The sequence below is a fragment of the Apaloderma vittatum genome, unplaced genomic scaffold, assembly GCF_000703405.1.
Source record: "Apaloderma vittatum isolate BGI_N311 unplaced genomic scaffold, ASM70340v1 scaffold16096, whole genome shotgun sequence".
NCBI classification, from domain to species: Eukaryota; Metazoa; Chordata; class Aves; order Trogoniformes; family Trogonidae; genus Apaloderma; species Apaloderma vittatum.
Window position 1 is genome coordinate 11,411 of NW_009723545.1, and position 25,653 is coordinate 37,063.

At 42.9% G+C, this 25,653-nt stretch overlaps 1 protein-coding gene across 1 annotated transcript in view; it reads left to right on the top strand.

Annotated features, from left to right (window-relative positions):
- The first annotated feature begins 220 nt into the window (after positions 1-220).
- Positions 221-25,653, top strand: part of KIT (v-kit Hardy-Zuckerman 4 feline sarcoma viral oncogene homolog) — a 42,590-nt gene continuing 17,157 nt past the window's right edge. The window contains exons 1-7 of the mRNA XM_009872166.1: positions 221-302; positions 6,512-6,751; positions 10,285-10,563; positions 13,693-13,829; positions 16,458-16,617; positions 19,956-20,145; positions 20,861-20,976. Of these exons, the coding sequence (XP_009870468.1) occupies positions 221-302; positions 6,512-6,751; positions 10,285-10,563; positions 13,693-13,829; positions 16,458-16,617; positions 19,956-20,145; positions 20,861-20,976 (1,204 nt within the window). The remainder of the gene's footprint in view (positions 303-6,511; positions 6,752-10,284; positions 10,564-13,692; positions 13,830-16,457; positions 16,618-19,955; positions 20,146-20,860; positions 20,977-25,653) is intronic.

Genomic DNA, 25,653 nt, shown 5'->3' on the forward strand with positions numbered 1-25,653 from the left:
GAAATTAACCCAGTGCCCAGAACGAACAAGTGCTGAAAAGAAGGCGGTCTCTCTAATTGTAACCGATCACCACAGTCTTACGTGAAAGTCACAGACATTTTGTCCCTTGAAGTTTAGCTCCTCTGTATATTTGTCATAGAAAAACGTTAACCGGTTCAGAAGTCGTGGTCAGGTCACGGTGAGGTTGTTTTTTTCGTTGCGCACTGTTTGTACAGCTTGCATGGGGACTGCTGATGACTGTGAAGGTTACGGACAACGAGGGGAGGAGGCAGAAGATCTGGAGAGCCTGCTGTGCCCTTACGGTGCGTCCCAGCCCTGGGAGAGGCAGGGGTGGGGATTTGGTCTTGCAGGGTGACAATGAACCTGCTGACAGGTTGCTGCCGGTCCCTAGGGCTTGGCAGAAAGGCTGATACTGGGTGTGAGTGGGTCACGCTGGTACCGTGAAGCTGCTCTGGGCCCTGCCTTGTGAGATGTTTGAGATAAGTTTAACATGGAAAAGGCTGGGAGAAGAAACAGGGGTGTTTGGTTTTGTTTTGTTTCTCTGAAAGCAGCCTGTTGTGTTATAGAGCTGCCACAAACTTCTTGTTCCTTGTGATGTTTAGATAAGAGTTGAAAGAGGAAACGGCCACAGAGGGATTAACCTGTTGGCCTAAGGTTGCGCAGGAAATCTGTGGCAGAGCTGGAAGTAAAATCTTCATCATATTCCATGGCAGTCCCACGTCCTTTGTTTGCTTGGCAGCTGGAGATGGTTTCCAGTTGCTTGTGAGCATTATGTGGACTTGCACCTGATGTGCTTTTCCGTGCTACAGCGGTGTTATGGCTGAGGCTGAAAAGTACCAGCGTAAACCATATTTTTTTTTTTTCCAGGATGGTGCACTTCTTAGCCAAAGTGTTTTTGTTTGCACATCCCTTAATTGTTACAGGGACATTCTGCTGTCCTTAATCATATCCCTGCAGTTTGACCTGCATTTCCTATCAGTATTATCTAGAGCTGTTTCATTTTCTAATTCCTTCAGCCCTGTTTTCCAGATGTTCCTTCTGCATGCAGAAGTCACAACTGTTGTAGTCCCCCCTCTTTCCTCCTCCTTTCATTTTAGGGCTTAGGAAGCTGCTTGTAATATATTCATATATTCTGCTTCTTTTTTCAGTTACACAGCTTTATTCACAACTGATCCTGGCATTGTAGTTTTTAACTCAGATTTGTTATATCACAATGAAAAGCTGAAGTAGTAGAAGTGACTTTTTTCAGCTGTGGGACATGAATTTAGAACATCCAGAATGGATCTTACGCTGTCCAACTCTGAGCTTTGCAATGTGATTTTATGTAGGGTTTGTTTTAATTATTGATTATTAAATATTTGCTATTATCAGCACTTTGATAAGCGTATAATAACTACCTGCTACTTGCCCTTGAGGACAACTCTAGAGGGTCATCCAGAACCTCAGTGTGGTACTCTGGCTGTGCAGCATATGGAGCGTTGGATATTTCTCAAGTGAAATCCACACTATGTGACCAACAGTGGGATCATCTGTCCCCAGTAGGCACAGAAGCCACGAGGGCAGATGATAGGTTTATTTTCTACCCCTTGTCCTTTGTGGTCCATGTGATCAGGTGGGCTTCACTGAGGTGGAGACGCTCAGCTGAATATTGAAGTAGTGATCCACTACCTTTTCCAAGGTGTAAGGAGAGGGGGCATTCCCAGGTGTGGGTCAGATAACAGAGTAAGGATGCACACCCATGCCTGGAAATCTTCAGTGGAGACATAAGGATGGGTTCCTCCACTCAGAGAGTTCACAGTGCTGCTGGTGACTGATAAAGTCATAGTCCTGCTTGGGTTGAACATAGGGCCCTAGGAGGAGACAACAGATGCTGTATCCCACAGCATTTGCCACTTGGAGATCTCTTTCCTGGTGTATATCCTGCCAACACAAGCGATTCCCAAATTATTAGTGTTACTGTCAGGTTATGATTGCATGCTTGCGATAGGTGTTACTGGAATGCACAAGAACAGCCATGGGCCCGGAAGAGCCCTGTCGTGCCTCAGGTACAGCACAAATGGAGCAGTCTCAGACATGAGGCATTAGCAGTCTGAGGAAAGATCAAGAAATAGCAGATGGACAAATGTTGGGGGGATTAGTACGCTGGATTACAAATTGTTCATTAAACTCTCAGATTTCTGTTACTTAATTATTCCTCCAAAAAGAAGATACCAAGTCATTTCTATCTTTCTAAACACCATTTTAATTCTTTTTTTTAAAGGCAGGCGATATTTAGGTATATAATACTGAGCACATCTGATAGTCCTTGTGTTTACAACCTGTTCCCTGTACACACTACCATCCTTTTCTTGAAGATGCCTTCAGAAGGCAACAAAAACACCCCTTTACATTGTGGGAATCCTTTGCATGAGGCATTAATTCAATTTGTAACTTGTTCTGTTGAGAATTTGTAGGCTATGTAAAAGAAACCACAGCAAGATTGTGTCTAAATGAGTAATGCTTTCTGCTGGAATATTTGGCTTTAGTTGTGGAGTGCCACAGTGTGGTTGTTCCCTCTTGCAGGTACGTAACGTATTTCTTGTGCCTCTTCTACTGTGTTATTTACCACCTTTAAAAACTTTGCAACAACTCGCTAGATAGTCCTGAAAATGTTTTGTAAAATTTTGAACTCCTAACCTGAATGGGTAGGATAAGTGCTAGGAGAAAGAGTAGGTAAAAGTCACAAACATTACATAAAAATATGGAATTACGTTTTTCTTAATCTTTCTGGCAATAATTATTTCTGGGATGCTTGTTTATATGTTCAGTCATGTGAGTTTGTGTAGAGGATTGGTGGACCTCATGTGGAAAATTTCTAGTGGAGCTAGAAAAACAGACATTGGTGGACTGCCTGTTGGGTTTAGCACTGATAAATAAATCTCCATCCGAGGGAGATGGGGAGAGAACAAGGGCTCCCTCTGAAACCCTGTCCACACACCAAGTAATTAGTCTCTGCAGGTGATCTCGCCATCCTTTGCTTCCTACTCTGTGGTGGATTTATCAGGAAGAGGAGCAGTTACCTGACCTGATCTTAATCCAGTGTATACTTTAAGACCAGCTAAAGCTGTGAGATGAGTGAATTAAGTCTGGAGTATATAACCTCATCCCAACTAATTATCCGATTGTTTTGCTTGAACGTCTGTTGTTATCTGTGTGGGAGGGAAATCCAGCCTCTGAATGGAGCCACAGAGTGTGTTTTTGCATGCATGTGGTGTTGGTTTGTGAGAAATGTTCCCCTCTCCCTGTCTCGGGCACAGCTATTATACATCCCGTACAGCTGTGCAGTGCTGTGCTGTGTATGCATGAGAGGGGCATGGGGCAATGATTATTTGTTGCACTAAAGAGCCGGCCTTCGGATAGGGAAGGGTTTGTTGCTGCAGTGCCTGTCGGCATTTACACGCATCACAGCGATGTGTATGGTTTGACAGATCTGTCCTCATTTAGCAGTTATGACATTAGTCTACGCACTGCTACCTCCAATGTGTCACTTTCCCCTGCAAACCTGTTGACAAGACTGTACCTTTGACCTTCACATGCCCTTGTGCCCTAGGGTTGAGTGGTTAAGTGGGTTTGGGAAGGGGAAGAAGCCCATTGCCTGGCTGGGCAGTACCTCACAGGCTGGTTTTGTCTGGGTGTTTTGGAGCCTACAGTTACCCTGTCTCTGATTAACCCGCTGTCTAAATATCCAGGAGACAAGTGGAAGGAGTGGCTCAGTGTTGCCTTGGGGGCAAGTAAATGAGTTTGTTCTCCAGCTCTGGGGACTGAGGTTTGTTCTCTAGCTCTTTTTGAGTGAGGTAACTCCTTGGTGCAGCTGTGAGCAAATCTCCACAGAGGCGGGTGTGCACTGCAGAGGCTGCCGTTGGGTCTGGGTTGTGCACCAGGAGTTTCTGTCAGCTGCAGGGGCGTTTCTGTTTTGTGCAGCCAGGGTGTCCCCTTGGGATTGCGTTGTTGAAAGGTGAATGTCGGGTAGGGGCTGTGCTGGTGTGTTTTGTGCTTTGAGAGGCACCCAGCCATCAGTGATGCCATTGCAACAGTGCTGCTGAGGCTGCTGCCGGAGGAGGGGGTGCACAGATCGGGCGGGTGTGCTCCCCACCACTGCTTGTCCCATGCCGGGTACTAGGAGCTGAGGCCAGGCCACCACCAGCATGGTCTCTAGTGCTGGTGAATGAGGGCTGCCCCATGGTGTGATGAGGAGACACGTTGGTGTGTGACTTTCTGTGTGTCTTTCCCCATGCTCCTCGGTGGTGGGGCAGAGGGTGGCAGCAGGGGCCGTCTCAGTCTGGCCACACTGCCCCTGGCAGGTCCCAGGCAGAGACCTTGCTGACTGCAGGCAGGGAGTGATGCCAGTGAAGGATGTTTCCATCTTCTCCTTTCTCAGCCTTCCCTTACTCATCTGAGGACCTAGTGCCAGAGTGGGTATACCACATCGCACTCCTGCTTTTTTATGCAGCTCATGTCATTTGTTGCTTGAAGGGCCCTTACAGTCTGTGGGAAGCAGCAGGGGAGTCTTCCAGAGACATTCCCGTGAAGGACCTGCATGGTCTTTCATGAGACCTTCTCAGAGGTCTTTGCCCTCTGCCTTCTCCGGTGCCAGAAGTTGCTGGCTCTGATCTGAGGGATTTGCAAACCAGAGGTCTCCATGCTTCTGCCCTGCTGTCAGACACCTCTGTGTCCAGGGCAAAGGGTTCTTCCAGCTCCCCTTCCTGCAGAGCCACCACTGCCTGGGACCTGTACTCTCAGGCCTTGAACTTTCACTGTCCATGTTTGAGCTGCTGTATCACATCTCAGGATCACACCTGCATTTTGAGGTAGCAGATTTAAAATTAAAAGTGGGGTTTTTTTCTGCCTTTTTCTGAAAATTACTATATATATCTGGGATGATTGTTTATGCTTTCAGTCAAGAAAGTGTGTATGCAGGGTTGCTGGACCTCATGTGGAAAATTTCTGGTGGCACTGCAAAAATGACTGCCTATTGGGTTAGCATGGATAAATAAATTTCAATCTGAGGGAGACAGGGAGAGAATGAGGGCTCCCTTCAAAACCCAGAGACCATAAACCCCAAGTAAGTAGTCTTTGTAGGTGATCTGACCATCCTTTGCTTCCTACTCTGTGGTGGATTTATCAGGAAGAGGAGCAGTTACCTGACCTGATCTTAATCCAGTGTATACTTTAAGACCAGCTAAAGCTGTGAGATGAGTGAATTAAGTCTGGAGTATATAACCTCATCCCAACTAATTATCCGATTGTTTTGCTTGAACGTCTGTTGTTATCTGTGTGGGAGGGAAATCCAGCCTCTGAATGGAGCCACAGAGTGTGTTTTTGAATGCAAGTAGTATTTTCAGTGGCATGGCTCTGCTACTACATATGGATGTTGTATAGTCTTATACAAATCTTCTCCATATGAGAGGGATGTTCGCTAACAGCACATGTATTGTAAGCTAAGGATTGCTTACTCGTTAGACTAAAGAGCTACTCTGAAAGGGGAAGGGTTTGTTCCTGCAAGACCACCTCAAGATTTGCGTATGTTCTTCTGGTATTCAAGCAGGTCTATAGTAGTAAGAGTTTATCTGCATTTTATGGCTATGAACTCCATTTTGCAGGTTCACTTAGGCTTTTGCATCAGGGTTATGCTAAATCGGCAACCCTCTGCTTGACTTATTGTAACTGTGGTGCCACGGAAGCTTGAATGTGCTTCGTTCTCCACATATTCAGTATGAGTTGGGATGTGGTTGGGAGTTGTGAATTAAAGCTGCTGATTTTACGCAGCTTTATTTTCTGAGCACTTTTAAAAAAATTGTGTTATGGCACGGTCACTGAAAAAGAAGCTGAGAAGTAATTCAGAGCAGCATTAGTGACTGGAAGTTTGATGTCTCAGTGAAACTAATGTGGTTGCGTTGAGATGGAGGCTTGGAGAATATTTTGCATGAAATTTTTTTGCAGATAAGAAATGCCAAATTAGCACATCAGCTAAAGAAATAAGCAAGTACTGATGCGTTCATTAAACTGGACACTTTTAAGAGTGTGAGTGGAACTTCTGAATACATGAGAGAGCGTTTAAAAAAAGATAACTGTTGATCAAGGAAACTTTAGTTCTTGGCAACATACTGAGTAAATGACAAAGAACGATTAAAAGTTCTGCCATGTAGAATCAGACTCATATGTTCTTGAATTTAATTTTTAAATAGATTGGGTCTGTTCCCATTCAAAAGCCAAACCATTGCAGAAACTGGTGCATCTGAACCTAGTTTCAAATGTTTTTTTAAAGGCCAGTTTCCATCTGCAGTGGTTATTTGTTGTGTATGCTGAGAGTCTTACAATCCAAAAGGTGTTTGTGGAATTGAACAGTGCCATTGCAGCTTACTGGTTTTAAGAAATAACTCCCAAAATATTAACTCCACATGTACAACTATCAATATCAATTTTGAAGCAGAAAAAAAGATGGTATTATATTTTGTGCTTTTTTTTTTTACAGGTGGTTCACTGCCGCATAAAGAATCTTCAATGGTTGTGAATAAAGGGGAGGAATTAAGGCTGAGGTGCAATGAGGAAGGACCCGTGACTTGGAATTTTCAGAACTCGGACCCATCAGCAAGAGCAAGTAGTTCCAGTGAGAAAGAGTGGTACACCAAAAATGCAACAGTCAGAGACGTAGGCAGATACATATGCAAAAGCAAAGGGAATATTGTCGCCTCTTTTTATGTTTTTGTTAAAGGTAAGTATCAATGAAGGCACTATTTTTACTTCCCCTCCCCCTCTCCTGCTCCCAGAATAATAGGACAGTAAACGCTGGAGGAGGGGATGGGGAGAATGCAGTCTGATAGAAAAAATCTTCTTCCCTGTTCTGTAGAAGGAAAGCTCACTCTCAGCTTTTCTTGCAGTGGCATTTGTCATCAGATCGAAGTTCTCGATGAGTTTCTCCTTACTTCCTCGTTGGTTTGGGGTGAAATATACCTGAACTCTCTTTCTAGAAGTAGCCAAGTGACCTGAATCAGTTGTATGAGTCAGTTGTACTGTGAGGAAGCAAGCAGCATGTAAAAATGTCTTTTCTAATTCCATGCTATCCATCAGTATGGAGTCATGTAAGGTTTGGCCCCAAGCATTTGATTTATCGAGGCAGTTAGCTAAAGGATTTGGATTTTTGAGGCTGTGGTCTCAGGCTTAACCCAGCAGGCAGCAATGATTCCTCTCCCTCCAGCTCCTGATCTACCTTGTGACTGAAATGTCTTAGATGGGGAAAAAAGTGCCTCTGTCTGGCACATTTGCACAATCCTTTATTACCCTTCTTCTTTGTGCAGTGTTTTCTTCAGATTTCTTCTCTTCATTTGTTGGTTTCTGATCTGTGACTTCATCAACTGCCCTCAAGCTGATGGTTTACCATGCCTGGCATTCCCTTTTTCTTTGCAAGGAAGACAGTTTTTTTGCTTCTCCTTCACATAGCTCTGGTGGTCTTTCTTCTACGGTATCCACTTTCTTGAAGACAGCATTCCTTGTATAACAGGGGTTGTCTCAAAGAGCCTTCTCTGAACCCTGCCAATCCCTTGAGAATTACTGCAGGGTTGTTCTCCAAGACAGATACTAGCATAGCACCACAAAAAGTCCTTTCCCAAGGAAAGTTGCCTGACGTAGTGGCCATCGTTTAACTGCTCCTGGGTTGTCCAAATAGCCATGCAACTACTGTGGATGAGTTTTTATGACCTCCTGTCTTTCCCGGAGACTATAACTAAAAGAAATCTGTCATGTGTTTTATGTATATGTGACAAAAATTGACTTTATCTGCCATGACTGTTTTCCTGAAGGTCGTGTTAGTTATCCCACACAGCTGTGATCATCGAGATGTTTGTGTCTTCCGTTACTGATTCCTTTAGGTCAGGATAACAGGCAACCCCCCCCACTGAGCATGATTACCATTCTCATCAGAGAAGTTATGTGGTCCTCATGCAATATATTGTTTATCTCTTCATCATAATTATGTGAAAAAAGTGCAAGCTTCACTTTGAGAAGTCCCTGGCAGGGAGGTTTGCCATAATTTTGTAATAGGTTAATGACATCTTACATCAGCTTGAAGATGCTGCCATGAACTCAGCTGCTTGTGGAGTTGCCTTAAGCACCCCATATGCTTTCTGCTTGTAAAGCTGGGAAGGAAGAGACAACAGGACCAAGAACTTTGGTACTGCTCACTCCCAAGTGGCATATAAAATGGTGGAAGCCTTTTAGCTCTTGTGCCCATATGGATCTACTAAAACCAAATTTTTTATGCTGCTGTGACCAGGGATGACACAGTGTTGACAGACTGTAGGCTCTTACCTCTTACGTCTTTCTGCTTTGTTAGAAAGTGCCTGTGTCTATAGAAGCAATTTATGTCCCTATCCAAGCCAGATTAGTGAAGATCAAGCTAGTTCAGACACCTACATAAGAGAGAAAATCTCAGTTTTGATCTCAAGTCTTCTCAGAAGCAAGCAATGATAAGCAACACCACATCTTATGTTGGAAACCCAAGGTATGTCCAGAAAGTACGTGCTACCCAAGATGTGCCTGAGGTGGAAATCTGTGAAGGGAAGAACATGACCATGAGTAGCCTTGTTTGTGATGGATTCTCTACAGCAGATCCTGTCATGTCTTCTCACCACGATGTCCCCCTCCCAGAGGTGGATGCAGGATGGGAGGGGAGCACCTCAGCAATTCTGCTTAACCCAGCCAAGGCCTTCCTTGCAATTTCAGCTCTTAGTGAAACAGGTCTTTATTCCTTTCTTCTATTTTTTTTTTTTTTTTCCTGGAGAGCCATGCTTTCTGCCTAGTGAAGATATCTTGGCTCTGTCCATATTGGAGAAAAAGTAGGGTGAGAGGAAACCAATCAGTTAAGTCTCTGTTGGCACATACATTTAGATTAGCTCTTCTAGTCCATGCTCTTCCAGCTCAGGAGTCGCAGCTATTCATAGCATTTCTCTAAGTATGTCTGTGTGCAGAACATCACACTTTGGGACATGCTTTACTTTCTCACTTGTAAGTAATCTCCATCCTCTAGTTTCAGACTGATGCTTCAAAACTTTTAGTTTCTGGGGGCTGCTTGGGTGGTAGTATCAGACGAGTTAAAACTACACCCCCACTCTAAGCTAGGTACCAGCCAGTAACTTCTTTGTTCAGCAATGAGCACCCTGTGACGTTGCATTTCCTAATTGCTTTCATAAATGTGCCATGCTTCATTTTTAGCCTGATACTTCTTGTCTTAAACCAAACGCACATTGTCCATCATCTTAACCAAATTCTCCTGATCTTCTTTGTTAAGTCACGGTTTGTTGATCTCTAGTTGTTCAAGTTGTACAAAACCGGTTTGCAAAAAAATAAAGAAAACTTTTCATTCTGTTTCTACATTTCTAATTCATGCTACTCTGTAAGGAGGGCAAAAGCGAGCTGAAATAAGCCTTTACGGAGTGTTTGTCACCACACTATATTTTTGTGTTTGCAATTAGTGACCAGGTTCTTAGCATTTCAAGGTCGTCCCCTATAACAGGCTCGAGCTTTGGTTGTCACGGTGTTTAAAGTACTGTATGATTGTGTGCTGTGGTTGGCTTGTATGAAATGCTTTAGAAAATTTACGTTGTGAAGATTACATGACAATTTTTCAATCAGATACACTTTTTTTTATGGCCAGTTTTTTTCTAAGGAGGCTAAAAATAACCTTGGCTTTCAGGGAGGGGAATGAGAGAGAGAAGTTGTTTGGTGCTTCCTCTGGTAGCCATGTGTGCTCATTTAGATTATGTATTTTTGCAGAAGTGAAAACCATAATTTAGGTGCTTTTCAACTTCCATTTGCTCATAAATTTCTTCAAAATCCTCCTGTGGGCATGAAACCTTACAGCCCTGCCACTAGCTAAAAGCAAATTACTTTTAATGGTCTGTGAAAATCTGTTTACTGTTGTTGGGGCTGGAGAGTGGAGGTTCTCAAGCTAAACAAGGCAAAAGAAAAAAATATTTCCATCTCCAAATAAAAAAGCAGTGAGATTATTTTTAGTGCACACGATTCTTTAGTATGTCTGATATTGAATGCTGCTGCACATCTCCTGTTGTGCAGGACAAATTTTAGGACAAAATTTACTGTCTCTTGGTAAACGTGAATTGGGTAATACTCAGTTTTACTGGCTGAATGTAAAACTTTGTTTAATATAAGTGCCCAGTTGCAGAGTTGTGGTCACTGGAAGTTCCCTGTGCAAGGTCAGATTCTCTCACAGGTCTTTGTGTTTCTTCACAGACCCAAACGTGCTCTTCCTTGTCGAGTCTCTGATCTATGGGAAAGAAGACAGTGACATCCTGCTCGTGTGCCCACTAACAGATCCGGATGTTTCAAATTTCACGCTGAGAAAATGTGATGGCAAACGACTTCCCAGAAATATGACGTTCATTCCCAATCCCCAGAAAGGCATCATTATAAAGAACGTACAGAGATCGTTTAAGGGCTGTTACCAGTGCTTGGCCAAACACAACGGAGTTGAGAAAATATCGGACCGCATTTTCCTGAACGTGAGGCCAGGTAACACAGGATTTTTACCTTCTTGTAGAGCACCTGATTTTACCCTTCACCTCCCAGAAGCTGATGAGAAGTGCTATGAGGCCCCACCTTGTGTCCTGGTCCTGTCTTGGGGAGACTGGTCCGCTCTGGAGGCTTTTGCAGTCTTCTGCTCAAATTCAGAGATGCTTACGCACCAAGGGATTGCTCTATGGTGCCTGCAGCTACTACAGGCTGTCCGAAGGAAGGTGGTGGGCTTAGAAAACATGTTCTGGACAAGTTGCGTCAGGGCAGGTAGATGTTGTGACACTTGACCTGTGGCTGTGCAGAGCAGGTTTGGCCATCTTCTCTTTTATTTTCTGTTCCTGGTGATTTCCAGGTGTTTTCTTCACCATTCTGAGAAATGTGGGTTGTGCTGTTAAACTTTGAGGACAAACCAGCACCCTGAGGTTTGGACAGGTTTCTGCAAGCAAGGTGGAGATTTGGGTGCCTGACTCACATGTCTGTTGCCCACAAGTGACAGCAGGAAGAACTGATTAATGGCACTGAAGAAGAGGGATTCAGTGAAGAAGCAGAGCTTGGGGGAGTGGAGGTCTCCATGAGTGAGGATAGTCGCAACAGCAACCATGTGCCCAGATGGTGATGAGGAGCACGTAGTGGCTAAGCTGCCAAATGCACCACTTAGCTCTGCAAACCTGTTGATGATGTCCTGTCTTTGACCTTCACATGCCCTTGTGCCCTAGGGCTTGGGAGGGAAGAGAAGCCTGATGTCTGGGGATTTTGGAGCCTACAGTCATTAATCTGCTGTCTAAATACTCAGGAGAGAAGTGGAGGGAAGGTGTCCAGCAAGCCAGACTGGCTCAGTGTTTCCTTAGGGACAAGTAAATGAGTTTGTTCTCCAGCTCTGGAGCTTTTTGAGTGAAGTAACCCCTCACCACAGCTGTGAGCATATCTCTGTGAAGGTATGTGTGCAGTGCAGAGGCTGCAGTTGGGTCTGGGAAGGGAGCATCCCCTGTAGGAGCTGGTCCCTAGTGCTAGGTGAAGGAGAGCTGCCCTGTGATATAATGGGGGGACAAGCTGGTGTTTGCTCCACAGCTGGGGATGTGTTACCTGCATGGGGCTGTATGACCTTCCTGGTGCCATGCTCCTCGGTGGACTGTCTCAAGTGTGCAGTTTGCTGTGGCAAGTGAAGAAGTCATTTTCCTGCTGATTTGGGAACTCTGATATAGTAAATTTTTATGAGTAATAAATTTAAATTAATGAGAAGGAAACAAAAGTTTAATCAGTACAGGCATCTCTGGCATTCTCCTTTGATGACAAAAATCAAGTCCATTCTTGCTTTTTCTCTTGTTTGTTCTGTAACAAGTCGGGTTTTTTTCAACTGTTTCTCCAGTGATGGCCAAAGAAAACAAGCAGTTGATTGACATAACTAACATTTCTCTAAGAGTACAAGTTGTAGTGTTGGACTATTCCGTTTTTTTACTGCATAGAAGTCTGAGCTTGCTTGATACAAGAGTGACTTCAGATGGGAGGATGCTGACCTGGCATCCATGGCCAGCGGCCCACCGATGGTGGGCCATCCTAGGTGTCCACTGGTACCTGGGAGCTCTGTCCACATTCTCCATCTGGGGTGAAGCGTGCAGTAAGTGGAAGCATCTTCTGAAGGCCACCAGCAGCAAAGCAGCATCTTCATCCTCAGTGTAGCATCTACTGTAGGGATTCAGTCCCTACTTCAGTCCTTCAGTGTAGTGTTCAGTCCTTACCGAGTTCATCAGGTGAAGCTCTCACTTTCTCCTTGGCTGAAGATAGAAGTGTGTTGGAAACCTTTTGGTGGGCAATGGTTGTGTAATCATTACCATGGCACTCAGAACCCTGGGCCTGAGCTTCTGGTGCAGAAAGGCAGAAGAGGCATCTATGAAATAGGGAGCTGTGCAGGCATACTCAGACATACACCAGCTCTGCCACAGTAGCACAGGGAGTGTTTATACCCAGCCTTCCTCAAAACAATGAGGGGCTTTATAGCCTCGTGGCTTGTTCTTTTGGTTGTCCATAGATGTTTCTGGTGGGTGAGAACACAGCATGCCTTCTGCACCGACTTCCTCCTGTCTCTTGGGTACTGCTGAATGCCGGGGGGATTTTTATGTGAGCTTTTATATCTGAAGAGAGCAAACATGTTTCTTTGTTCTCTTCCGAAGCCCCTTACAGCAACATGAGGAAGACATTATTGTTAAAGTATGAATGGCTGAAAAGCATGGCATTTTCTTAAGTTTTGTATAATTTACCTAAGACAACTACAAAGCCAGAATCAGAGGCAGGAAAAGTCTGAAAGATCTTATCTGATGTATGTAGCATTCACAGTTTGAAAGTGAGTCTTCCTATGTAAAAGCCCTAGTGGGAATTTCACCGGAGTCATAAATGAGGAAAATATGAAAAAAAGAATGAAGAAAACAAAAAACAAGTTGTGGAGGGAACAGAGGAAGAGCTGAAGAGCTTTGCAGTGATTAGACACACATATTCCTTAGATATACTTGACTGTTGACAAAAGACACCCTGAAGCGGAACAGGGGCACAGCTATACCAGGACTGCTTGTGACCACCTACCTCTTGGGTGACGAACTTGTCCGTGGTCTTGGCTCCAGCCACCTTTGTGAACTGTCACCATGAGCAGAGGTTGTGGTGCTTTCAGGGATGAGGGTGCTGAAGTCCTTGAGCTGTACCTGCCCTTCCTTGGTGGTCCATCAGGGGCCTGTCAGACAGTACTTTCTGTCTGCTGTACTATTTTGTAATTAAAAGTTGCAGTTAATGCTAGGCTATGGTTCCTTAATGGCTAGTCCTCACCGTGTTTTTGGTTCCAGAGTACAACTTTATAATCATTGTCATGGAATGAGTTGTCTTATTGATGGTTCAACATCATTCAAGTTTCATCATGCGAATTGCTATGCTCTGACAAGTACTACCGAACTTGTAATTTGAAGGGAGATTGAAGCAGAAATGTGCTTGTTGTAAAGGAGCTACAGTGTAATATGTTAAAGAAATTTGAATACCTCTCAGAGGCCTAAAATTTTATTGGAAAGTTAATGACTGTTGATTTTTATCCCCCCTTGGAAGCTCCGAAGCTAATGAAAAGTAACACACTTCTAAATTGTTTTCCAGTTCACAAAGCTCTTCCCGTCATCACCTTGTCCAAAAGCTATGAGCTTCTTAAAGAAGGGGAAGAATTTGAAGTTATGTGCATAATAACGGATGTGGATAGCAGCGTACAAGCGAGTTGGGTTTCTCGTGGAAGTGGGGTGAGTGTTCTCTAATGGTACTATGTATGCCTTGGCAGAGTACACGGACTCTGTAGACATTCATCTGCTTGTCTTCGATACCTGGTGCTGTATCGGTTTGGATTTGTTGCCTTTTCAAAGGTTCCTCATCCCACAGACTGGGGAAGGGCCAGCAGCAACCATCCTGTGCCCATGCAGATGGCTGTGAGGAAAAGCATCTGCACGGGCTTACCTTCCCAAACGGAAATTAAAGTTAGGCTCTTCAATGTGAAGTTTAGGTGACCTCTGATGGGCTGCCTAAATACGGAAGCACGGAGTGCCTACACATCACATTGCAATCAATGGGAGCTGCAAATATCAACACATGGACTGCAAATTACATATTCTAGTCGTTATCATTAACGGTAAAATACCTGCTAATTAGCACGGGATTGTGTGTGACAGGAATAGTAGTAAGCATTCACAGGAATGATTAATTCATTTAAATTGCATGGTGTGCCTCACTAACTGGGAAAGTTCTGAAAAATGAACCAGTGAACTGGCTTCTGTCTGTAGTGATAGATGAAGTTACTGGCATTAAATTAAATTATTGGCAGGCTAAGTACTTCAGGAGAGTTTGTTAGCAGCAGCACAGTTATTCTGTGGGCGAGCGGCAAGGAGATCCCCTCCCCTGGTCAGCCAGCGTGCTGCCAGCTCTGCCTTTGAAATGAGCAGCAGGCACTGGCTTGTTTTTAAGGACGCTTCTTGGTCTTCTGGGTACACCCTGGAATAGAAATTAATTAAAAGCCCTCGTGAAGATCTGTTAGTAACTTCTGCCATGTACACTCCCATGCTAATTGGCTGATCTTTTACTGCTAATGGTAGTGACCAGAATATGTAATTCGCAGTCCACGTGAGTACGGTAGAAAAGGCTTCTGTGATGTTTGGATAAATCACATCTCCTTGGGCAGATAGCGAACAGGAGGCCCGTTCCCTGGGGCTGGGCATGCCGTGCTTAGCTAATCCACCAGCTCTGGCAGAGCCGCTCTCGCTAAGTGCTCGTGGCTCCAGAAATCCCACCTCGCAGCTCCGAAGGCTGAGGAGGTCTAAATGACATGAGGGCAGCGTGGGACATGCAGATGGGGCTTTTGGTCCCGTGCCAAGGTCAACGGCAAGTCTTTCATCTGAGAACTTCATTGCTTCTCTCACACCCTTCCCTTTTCTTTGTTTCAGTGCGATAAAATCGAGGTCTTCCCTTAAGTTTTGTGCTTTATTGCTTTTCATTTTATGACTGAAAGTGAAAATATTTTTGACCAACTAAGCTTGACCTTTCTGTCCTTTCTGATAAAAAGCAGGGGATGCTATCTTTTGAATGTTGACTGTCAAATTAAATTTTGTACTGAAACAGAATACATAAAATTCGTGTTTAAATAGGTGTTTTGTCCTGAACAGATGAGAGGAAGAACACCCAAACCACATTTTCCTTGTATAAGTGAAGTTATCATCACTTCTGAAAATTAGGAGACTTGTTGTAAGCAAGCAAGTCTATAAACTTCTATTTGTAGTTATTATAGCTCAGGAGGAATCATAATTGCACTGAGAAGATTAAATTTATCTAGAAGCTCTTGGAATCTCCAAGAATTGAAATAATTTTACTAGAAAATCATAACAAGTGCAGGTCTGCATTTGGATTAATCAATGTAAATTTATCAGTCTTTCCAACCACACTGAGCATTCTCACAGAAACTGAAGTCAACGCCTCAAAGCGTTTATTTTTTCTGTGCTTACGTAGGCATAGCGTCATGATATTCCGTGAAAAGAGAGTGAAGTTTCCAGTTACCTTTGAGATCAATAAATTCAGATTTCTATGGACCAGAATTAGAGTGGGTACCAGAGGAAGGATGCTGTATAAAGGCCAGCAGGTCTCTCTGCAATATTTCTGCAATCAGGAGATGCTATGGACTTGGGACACACAGCAACTCAGTTTAAAATGAAGCTCCAGCACCTTGAATTCTCTCTTGTCATTCACTGGGAAGCATGGCAACCACTAGAGAGTTCAGTGATTTTCAGGCACCGCTTGAGTGCCTAAAACCCATTCGAAGTTGCAGTGACTTTTTACAATAGCTGCAGCTTCTGAGCATTAGGAGAGCCAAACCCAGTGGTCATTTTGCATCAAGCCCTACAGCTGGAAGCGTTGCTAGTGCAAATAAAACCTACTGTCAGCTCCTCACCTTCATCAGTGTTAGAAGTTTAGCCAGAGTGAGCTGGGTCTGCCCTTGGGCACAACACCCTTTCTTTCATGTGATTGAAACATTTGAAGAAATTGGTTTCAACTTTGTGGCTTGGACTGGTATCTTACATTTGGGTCTCTTGGGTCAGGTGAACACGCACACACGATGTGTTCTTGCCTTACAGTGGAGCCTGAGGAGAAAAAAAAATAACAGAGTAAGGGGAGGGGATAGGAGAGGACATTATCTCCCAGAGACAGCTGATCACACACTTGTTTTGCATGGAGAAATTCTAGTGACAGGTTTGTCGTGCTGGCTTATTATTCCAGTTTAAAGTTATGAATATTAATATAGCAAAGTTATAATTACTTCTATTTTTAATTTATCTAGGAAAGATGCTGCATACACAGTGTTTTAGATGTTAATTGTTTTTTACCGACAGATTGTTACAAGCAAAAGCAGAAATTTGGGTGATTATGGATACGAAAGAAAATTAACATTGAACATCCGTTCAGTGGGAGTTAATGATTCTGGAGAATTCACATGCCAAGCAGAAAACCCTTTTGGAAGAACCAATGCCACGGTAACCTTGAAAGCACTAGGTAAATAGTTCTTGTAGAAATCTTAACATTCCTAAAAGCAGGACGTGGAAAGTGAGAACACTGGGGAGGCTTCCCTTCCATCTTTCTCCTGTCCCCCAGACCTCAGTAAGTGAAGTTGCTTTATTAAAAGGTTATTGCTCACTGGTACCATATGGGATGACTGGGGAAGTGTTGCGGTGTGCATGACTACTTTAATTTCTGTAACCCTTTGCATGTTATTGGAATTCCTTCCTTGTTTCATTTTAAATTTAATCCAGTCTTAACGAAGCAAGTAATTTACCTTTGCCTGGTACTATCCCTATGCTTAAGTAATTTGGCAGCACAAGCACAAAGTCTATCTTAAATATCAAGCACAGGAAATTTTGCTGATGTCGACATGTCAATGTTTTTTCTATAGAAACTATGTATGTACCTCTTTTTAAAATAACACTGTGAGGAACATTGCAGGGCTCATAGACAGCATGAAATTGTTCCGGAGCTCACCCCCGTGGCAAACGCATTATCCGTCACTTCCATAGGTTTTGGATCATGTCACTTAACAGTGAGCAAACTCCCACCCTCCTCTTGTTTAATAACAGACTCATTTAGAGTCTGCTATATATTAACTTGGCTGTCACACAGTGCCTTTTGAATTTTAAAGCTGCTGAAATCTGTTAATTTGATAAATTAAGACCAATTAAGGACATGTTGGCATAGTTAATAAGATCATTTTGAAGAAGTCTGCGTAATTTGCTACCACAGTTTCAGTTCCTTACCATTCAAGGGTGTAGTAACTGAGGGAAGTGTAGTGTTTGATCATCCTGGGGTGTGTTAGAAGGGGAGTAGCTAGGAGGTCAAGAGAGGTCCTCCTGCCCCTCCACTCTGCCCTGGTGAGGCCACATCTGGAACATTGTGTCCAGTTCTGGGCCCCTCAGCTCAAGAGAGACAGGGAACTGCTTGAGAGAGTCCAGTGCAGAGCCACAAAGACAATTAAGGGAGTGGAACATCTCCCTTATGAGGAAAGGCTGAAGGAGCTGGGTCTCTTTAGCTTGGAGGAGGCTGATGGGTGATCTCATAAATGTTTATAAATACGTCAAGGGTGAGTGTCAGGAGAACAGGGCCAGACTCTTTTCAGTGATGTCCAATGACAGGACAAGGGGCAATGGGTACAAGCTGGAACACAGGAGGTTCCACAAAAATATTAGAAAAAACTTTTTCCCTGTGAGGGTGACAGAGCACTGGCACAGGCTGCCCAGGGAAGTTATGGAGTCTCCTTCTCTGGAGACATTCAAAACCCGCCTGGACGCATTCCTGTGTGACCTCCTGTAGATGATCCTCCTCTGGCAGGAGGGGTGGACTAGATGATCTTTTGAGGTCCCTTCCAACCCCTGACATTCTGTGATTCTGTGAAATCTGTTTTTCTGGTGAATGGATATTCCTGCAATTGTTTTGGTTTCTCTGTTAACTTAAAAATACCCCAGAAGTGTTTGACCTGTGTGGGTCAGATCTTCGGCAGAGGTCTGAGTGTTCGAGGGGGTAGGGCTCATAGCCATGGGGATGTTTTCCTCATTTTTTTACAAGAGAGACTAAATTCATATGTAAAAGAGTGAAACAGTGTGAGGTACGACTAAACCTTTTCCCCAAGGGGAACAATATGAAAGTTTTTATTATATGAGTGAGGAAGTTCTTAACTACAGAAATTCTTACAAGTACTACATGTAGAAATATTACTTTTAAAAAGCATTGACCTTGGGAGGTCTGGGGTCTAAAACAAAGCATGCTATTATAAAAACGAGAAAATAAAGTGCCAAGTTTGTATTTAGTAAAATGCAAATTTTGTATTTAATAAAAAATGACAGAGGAAAGCTTGAATCTTTCCTTTTTGAGCTACTTTTCTCTCCTCACCCTCTCAAATTTCTCTTAAAATAAACTTTGTCTCCTGGATGTCTTTCACCATTAATTGTCAAACAGACTATATTTACGTGAACTGTGCCAGCTCCCAGGATCCTGGGACATGGTACATAGTGTGTACTGGAGAGCTGCAGGGATTGTGTCAGATCCTAATTCACTATGGCTTTAACATTAGCCAAAAGATTTCCAAGAAATAATGCGTATTTCTGGTAAATTTCCTAATTCCATTTTTTAAACAATTCATCTAACTGTAGACAGTTTCTAGAACCATGTTTCGGGGACTGAGAGCAGAATCATAAAATTTTATTTGCAGGCTCCTGGATTGGCTTTTGGGTATAGGCTGCATAGGGGATCGTGTGTTTATCCAGAAAATAAAAAAAAAAGCTCTGCAAAGGAACTAAAACCCTTCAGTTTCTGTATTTAAAAATGGTTTTTTTTCTCTTTTCTAATGATGGAGAGCATTTTAGAGCATACCTGCCTGCTGTGAGTTTACTTCATCCTTTCTTCTCTAAAGCATCTGTCAGGCGCTCTGGCAGCTCCGTATGCTTCCACCAAGCCCCGCTGGCTCTGGTTTTCCCAAGCTCAGGTGCCCAGCTGGCCACAGCGGTTTGATTACTAGAAAGTGGGAAGAAGCAGGGATCTGAGATTGGCTTTTGGTCTAAATTCAAACTCTCTCAGTAAATGTGTTTCCATGTAATTGCAATCTGCCTGTCAAACTGATAATTCCCTTATGAATTTGTGCGATAGGACTGAAAAATTTGTCTTCTCAGAGTGAATAATCCTGAAGCTGATGAGTTTATTAATGAAATTAAACCCGCTGCAGTAAGGATGCTGCTCTACATGATATTTTGGAACGGAACTGCACAATGATAAATAGTATCTGCCAAATAAAAGATTAAGGCCTAGCAGTAGATGAACAAAAATGCCTTAGTTTAAGATAGTTGTTATCCAGGCCTGTGGACTTAGCACATTTTCTCCTAATTAAAGTTTTTTATAGCTTCATTTGTAGTGTTGTTCTTAATTACACGTGACAATGAAACCTTAAATACTCTAGTATATGGTCATAAATGATCAATTTATCTTGCTTTTTTCTTGGTGTTTCTTTTGTACCAGACTCTGATTTTTTTGAAAAATATAAATGCTTGAGTAGAATCAAGCGTGTGCTTGCACTTTTCCAAAAGCAAATAGGAGGTATTTATCACCAGTAAATGGAATTGTTTCCATTAAGGCACTCAAGGCTGCTTTAAGTCCCCTGCCTCATTGCTATACATAGTAGCTAGTGGCCTTGGTTTTGGCAGGTGAGGGTTCAAGTTCTGCTTTGTAGATAAGGTTTCCTGTTTCACAGTTGGATGTTTGGTCATTGATCCTGAAGTAGTCTAAGTGTGGTTAGAGTACTGATAATCTTCTCAGTGGCCCTGAAATTGTTTTTCTTCTTTTATGGCCATCAGCTAAGGGATTTGTCCGTTTGTTTGCAACAATGAATACCACAATAGATATAAATGCAGGACAAAATGGAAATTTAACAGTTGAATATGAGGCATATCCAAAACCAAAGGAAGAAGTCTGGATGTACATGAACGAAACATTGCAGAATTCATCGGACCATTATGTCAAGTTCAAGACTGTGGGCAATAACAGGTAATATGAATGACTGAAAGTGCTATCGATTTCACTTTGGAACAGCAAGCTAGAGTCTGCTCTGGAAAGAGGAAAGTGGTGCTGGTGAGAAAGTTTGGATTATAAAAGATTTTGTAGTACGTGTGGCTTACCACAGAAACTGGTGCAAAGTCTGCTAACCTCGATTTGTAATGCGTTGAGCTAACCACACCATCTGAGGACCAGTGTGCCACAAGCTCTGATTCGCCTGTAGGATGCCATTCCTGCCCAGTAAACGAAAATAAGTATTTAAAGTATGTGTGCAGAGACTCCCTCCGCCACCACAGCAGAGCCGAGTGCTGTTGATAAAAGGCCATGGTTTTATTTCTGCTGTTCCCTGTTCTTTCCCAAGCCCTAGTCTTCCAAAAATCCAGTGAAGCACCTAACACGCGTGGCTTGGATTGTGTATCTGGATTCCCTCCTCGGCAAGAAAAGGAGCAGCCACTGGTGCATGCACAGAGTCTGAGCCTGATAGCACTGAGTTGTCACCTGGCCGCACATCTAGGTGTTAGAAGTGGCAAAATTTTTGGATGTTGTAGTGCAAGGGCGATTGTAATGCAGGAAAAGAGTGTTTGAATGGGTGGTGTCTGCAGAAGAAGACAGCACACTAATAATTCACTATTTAGCTTTCATGCAGAAACTGCCTGTTCACTGCAAGTTGTGAGCATCAGTAATGCTTAATTTTTTTTCTTTTCAGTTATACAAGTGAACTTCACCTTACCCGATTAAAAGGAACAGAAGGAGGCATTTACACATTTTTTGTGTCCAATTCTGATGCCAGCTCCTCCGTAACATTTAATGTCTATGTGAAAAGTAAGTAAAGTGAACAGTCTGAAATATTTCATTATCACAGTCATTGTATTTTATACAACATAATGTATGCACAAGATGTCACCGTGTGGTTCAGCATATGAGAGGCTTTCTGAAATGAAGCACATGCTCAGAAACTATTTAAATGTCAAGATGTAAAAGTGCAGAGTACTTACACAAATCCACCTACTATCCACTATGACCTTACATTCTAGCGAACGTATTTCCAGAGGTTACCAGAGAGCAGCAAGATAGTTTATACAGGAAAAATAATGTAGCACCTGGAAACAGAATCTCAAAAATAAGCATGTAGCATAAACCTTTGATAATTTAAGGCAGAGCAGGGTATATAGGGATTATAATTTGCATTTTTGGCAGCTAAATTAAGCTATTAATTGTCTTCAATTTGTTTGAATTAGATGCAGAGTTTGAAAGCTTGTCAGGAGAATTATTCACTTGTGCCTTTTGGCGTCTGAGCACTTCTGTATAATAATGCAGATCACCATTGTTTTAGTGAAATCTGCACAGCTTTACAAACACGTGTGCTGTCATCTTTGGGACATACTTGTTAAAAAAGAACCGTGGTCTCAGTTCCAAACAGCGTTCTTCGAGACAAAAGCTAAACTTCAAAATTAATTCAATGAAATCTTCAGGAAACCCCGTCCTTCCTAGCAGAGCCATCCTGTTAGAGCATTTCATGCTCAGCAGACAAATATTGGCAGCTGCTAAAGGCCAAGCTTAAGGAAAATTAAACCAGGAGGGAGCTGCAGGCAAACTGGAGAAGCTAAGATGAGGCAGACAATGATGCCTTCAAGCCCAGCGGGAGGAACTGTATAGAAAGTGGGTGAATGTTCTGTGTTGCTGCCATGATTTAGCAGCTATGTGTCCTTCTCCAGGCACTGGTTTGTGCAGAGGACTGTTGATACTTCTGCAAATGCACAGAATCATGAGTTCTCATTTATCACTGAAGGTCAACACTTGTACCATCACTATTAGCAATGCCATAGTTTGGGTCTAGAAATGTCACTTGGGCTCTTTTCAGTAGGTGTCATTTCTTCCTTCACCTGTGAACGTTGTCTTTTGTATTCTTACGCCTTTTCCATGTCTTAGCTGTATTTTCTGAGGCACTGGCAAACCTCGGATATCTTTTGCCTTTGTGAATGAACATGGGTTACAGTCACAAGGGATGATTCTAATATTTTACAGATTAGCAGGGCAAATTGTTGAGTCAGGAGTTTAATTTCTGGGAAGGAATGCGAGAAATTGAAGGCTGCCTCTGGAACTGTCAGTTCACATGAGTCTGAGTGGTGTTTTCTGACTTGCAGCTTCCTATGTGTGCTTGGCGCGAGGGGCTGTTCGTGGTCCTCTCGGCTCTCACGGGCTCTGCAGGTTGCTTGGGAGCAGACTGGGCACAAGAACTGAAAAAGAACAACCAACCCACAGTTTTACCATCATCAGGTGTCTGTTCTTGGTGCAGAGCTCCGTGTTGCTTCTTTTAAGGAATGTGCTACTTGATGAAGGCTGAAAACCCTCTAGATCATGGTTAGGAAACTAGACTAGGAGGAGCCTGGCCAAGGCAAGAGGAAGCACAGGCAGTTTTGTTCTTCTGAATGGCTTGTTAATACAACCGGCAGTATTCAAGTCTGCTTCCCTCTCACTTCAGCTACTGGCATTGTAAGTAGTAAGATCAGTTTTGGGATGCAATGAGCACATTTAAGCATCTCATAGAGCTCACATTACCATGCACTGTGGCCCTGGATGGACTGCAGCCATTGCCGAAGCAGATGGATTTGACACACTTGACTCAAAAAGAGCTTCTTTTGGCATTTAGACTAAGCTCCTGCAAATGTTTTTTCACTTTGAAAAGAAGAAATGAAATAGATTGATCTTTGTAGGGGGTTGTTTTTCAGAGAAATAACCCTTTTTTCAGTAGCTTGTAAAATGTTCATCATTTTGTTATGAAACACAAACTGCACAAAAATATACCATTTTATTTGACATAGCAGAGTAACTGCCCAAGGTGAGTTATGTGTGGGTGGGTCAGATCCTGATCTAATGGTGTGTCCAGACCTGGCATTGTTGTCAGCAGTGATTTCCCACAAATTGCTGGGATGTAGCTTGTGAAGTTTACATATCTGGTTCGGGCAAGTAATCAGCAGAAAGTAATCAAACAGGTGAAACAGGATTCATAATCAGGAGACTGTCTTCACATAAACAAAAAATTGATGCTGAAGTGTTTACTGAAAGATGAGAAAAACCCAGCGCAGAAATACTTGCCTTGGATTTAAACGCATTTAGCAATTGCATATGCTAATATGAAACAATACTAAATTGCTTTAAAAAAAAAGCTCACAGTAGTAATTCATAGTAAATGTGACAGAAAGTAAGGAAGGAGCTCTTAAATTAGAAGCCAAAAAGAAAATTACAACTTGACAAGCATTACACTGAACTGAGTTACAATTAAGAAATTGTAGTAATCTCCAGAGTAGTAAGGTAGAGCGCGTCTAGCAATTAGTAGAGAAATCTTCCAACTAGTATCTGAGTTTAATGCAAAATAATATCTGGCCTTAATTATAGCCAACAAAATATTATCTGTACAGTTGGGGCTCATACTGCAAACAGAAAACTGGTCATGGTGTTAGAGATCACATGAATCTCAGCAGTTTTCCTGTCATTGAACTATGCGGTGAACAACTGAGGAGTCACCGTGAGATCATAAAAAGATTTATTCCAATCCAGAAAGTGCAGCTCCAGGAGGAAAGCCCTCTCTCTTTGACTACGATGACAGACAATACCTATTAAGTGTTACTTTTTAGACATTGACTTTGTTAGCACTGAAGAAAAGGAAATTGGTAATAGAAAGTAATTAAAGGCACAATGTTATTATACGGAGCACTGAATTAAAATAGGAGTGACCTCTTATAAATCTCCTTTGATGCATTCAGAATCAGCATTTATAAAAGCCGAAAAGCAGTTAATAAATTTAGTGAAATTAGAAGTTTAAGACATCTTATGACTGATAATGGAAGGCAGTATGCATAGATGCCATGCAGTGTAATGAAACATTAAATTTTTAAAGGGCTGAAGCCAAAATAGTAAGCAAAGCCTATTCATTAAGAGCTTGTCTTGATACCAGTGGTAGTTAGGCAGTGAAAGTCACAAAATCTAGCACAGCAAAATCTCTTTTGAAAAGATAGTTGGTGTCAGCTTGGCATCTGTTTATGAAAGCCGGTCCATCTTAGCTCCGGCATCTCCTGGAGCACCTGCGTTGCTGGGTGAGGGAAGATGCTCTGGCTGCCAGAAAGGGGTGCAGGCGTTAAGACGTGCATGGCCTGAGCCAGCAAATGGCACAGCTGGGGGGACATGCCCCAGGGGGAAGGCAATAGCAGCTGCCACCATCCCTCTTGGGTACCAGCTGTGGGGGGCTCTTCGCTGCCTCAAGTGAAATGCATCCCTTCGTTTCTCTGATCTGGGGAGCCTTGGGAGCCTTCCGTGCTGATGGGGAGAGGCTGATCGTGCGTCACATCAAAGCACTTCACCAGGCACAGCGTGGGTAGAGCTGCTCTCGGGTCAGATGTTCTTTGGAGACTGCTTGAAGCCCAGCTTCCCGTGACACCAGGGCTGGACCGCTCTGCCCAGGCTGCCGGATGCAGTAATCCTGCAAGGTCTCTCGTCTCCCTCTGCTGCTGGAGGATGAGTCTGTGTCGTCTTGTGGCCATGTAGACAGACTTTTATTGCACTAGGTTTTTGCAGTGGAAAAACCTGACTAATGTGGGCTCAAAACCAAGATGGAAGATGCAGTCCACCTCTGGGACAGTATTTTTTCCAGGGCTTAATGTTCATATTCCTCATATATTTGACTTTTCATTTCTCTCATTTCTTGAGTTACGTTGCATTATAATGTTGCCTAAAACATAGCATATACCTAAACAAATTGCATAGTAGATAATCCACTTAAAATTTCCCAATCCAGCCATTTTGATAGGAGTTTCAGAAATGTGGATTATGTGTATTCTGTGAGCACTGAGGCTGGCTGAGATGCTGTGTGCTCTCAGAAAGTTCCTCACCAAATGAGTAATGCTGAAAACCTATCTCAACATTTTACCACAATGTTTGGTTCTTGGTGGTTTTCATAAAACACAACATGCGGATTTAGAAATGAAAGAACATTCGGTTCCTGTAACATGAGTCATGAGGAGATGCTATGTGATTGAGAGTATACGTGTGCTTTATTGCCTCTAATTTAATCAGCAAGTAGAATATTCATTAAAAACTAACACCATGCAGTCTTTGTGCATGGATTTTATCTGAAATGAGTCTGCGTTTTCCCACTGTAGTCTATACATCTTCGGTACTTTCTAGAATACTAGAAATTCACCTTATATTTCTGTGAAGTTGTATTAACTGATAATGGGCTCTTAACTTGTACCTATCAGGTGAGCAGCACCACTGCAATGTAGTTTGGTTTTTCCATTAGCTTCATTTTGGGTGATTTTGCAAGGAAGCTAAGGTAGTTATGGGAAATAAGGCCTCTAATTCAAGTTTTGCCAGGAAAAAACCCATCTTGCTGCCCTTGGCAGAAGCCTACGACATTGGACAAGTGGCCATAAACTGCATGGGATCTCTCTGCTTTCCTGCCATATTTGAAACAGCGGCTCCTGGGGGCAGGATGTGGCAGGA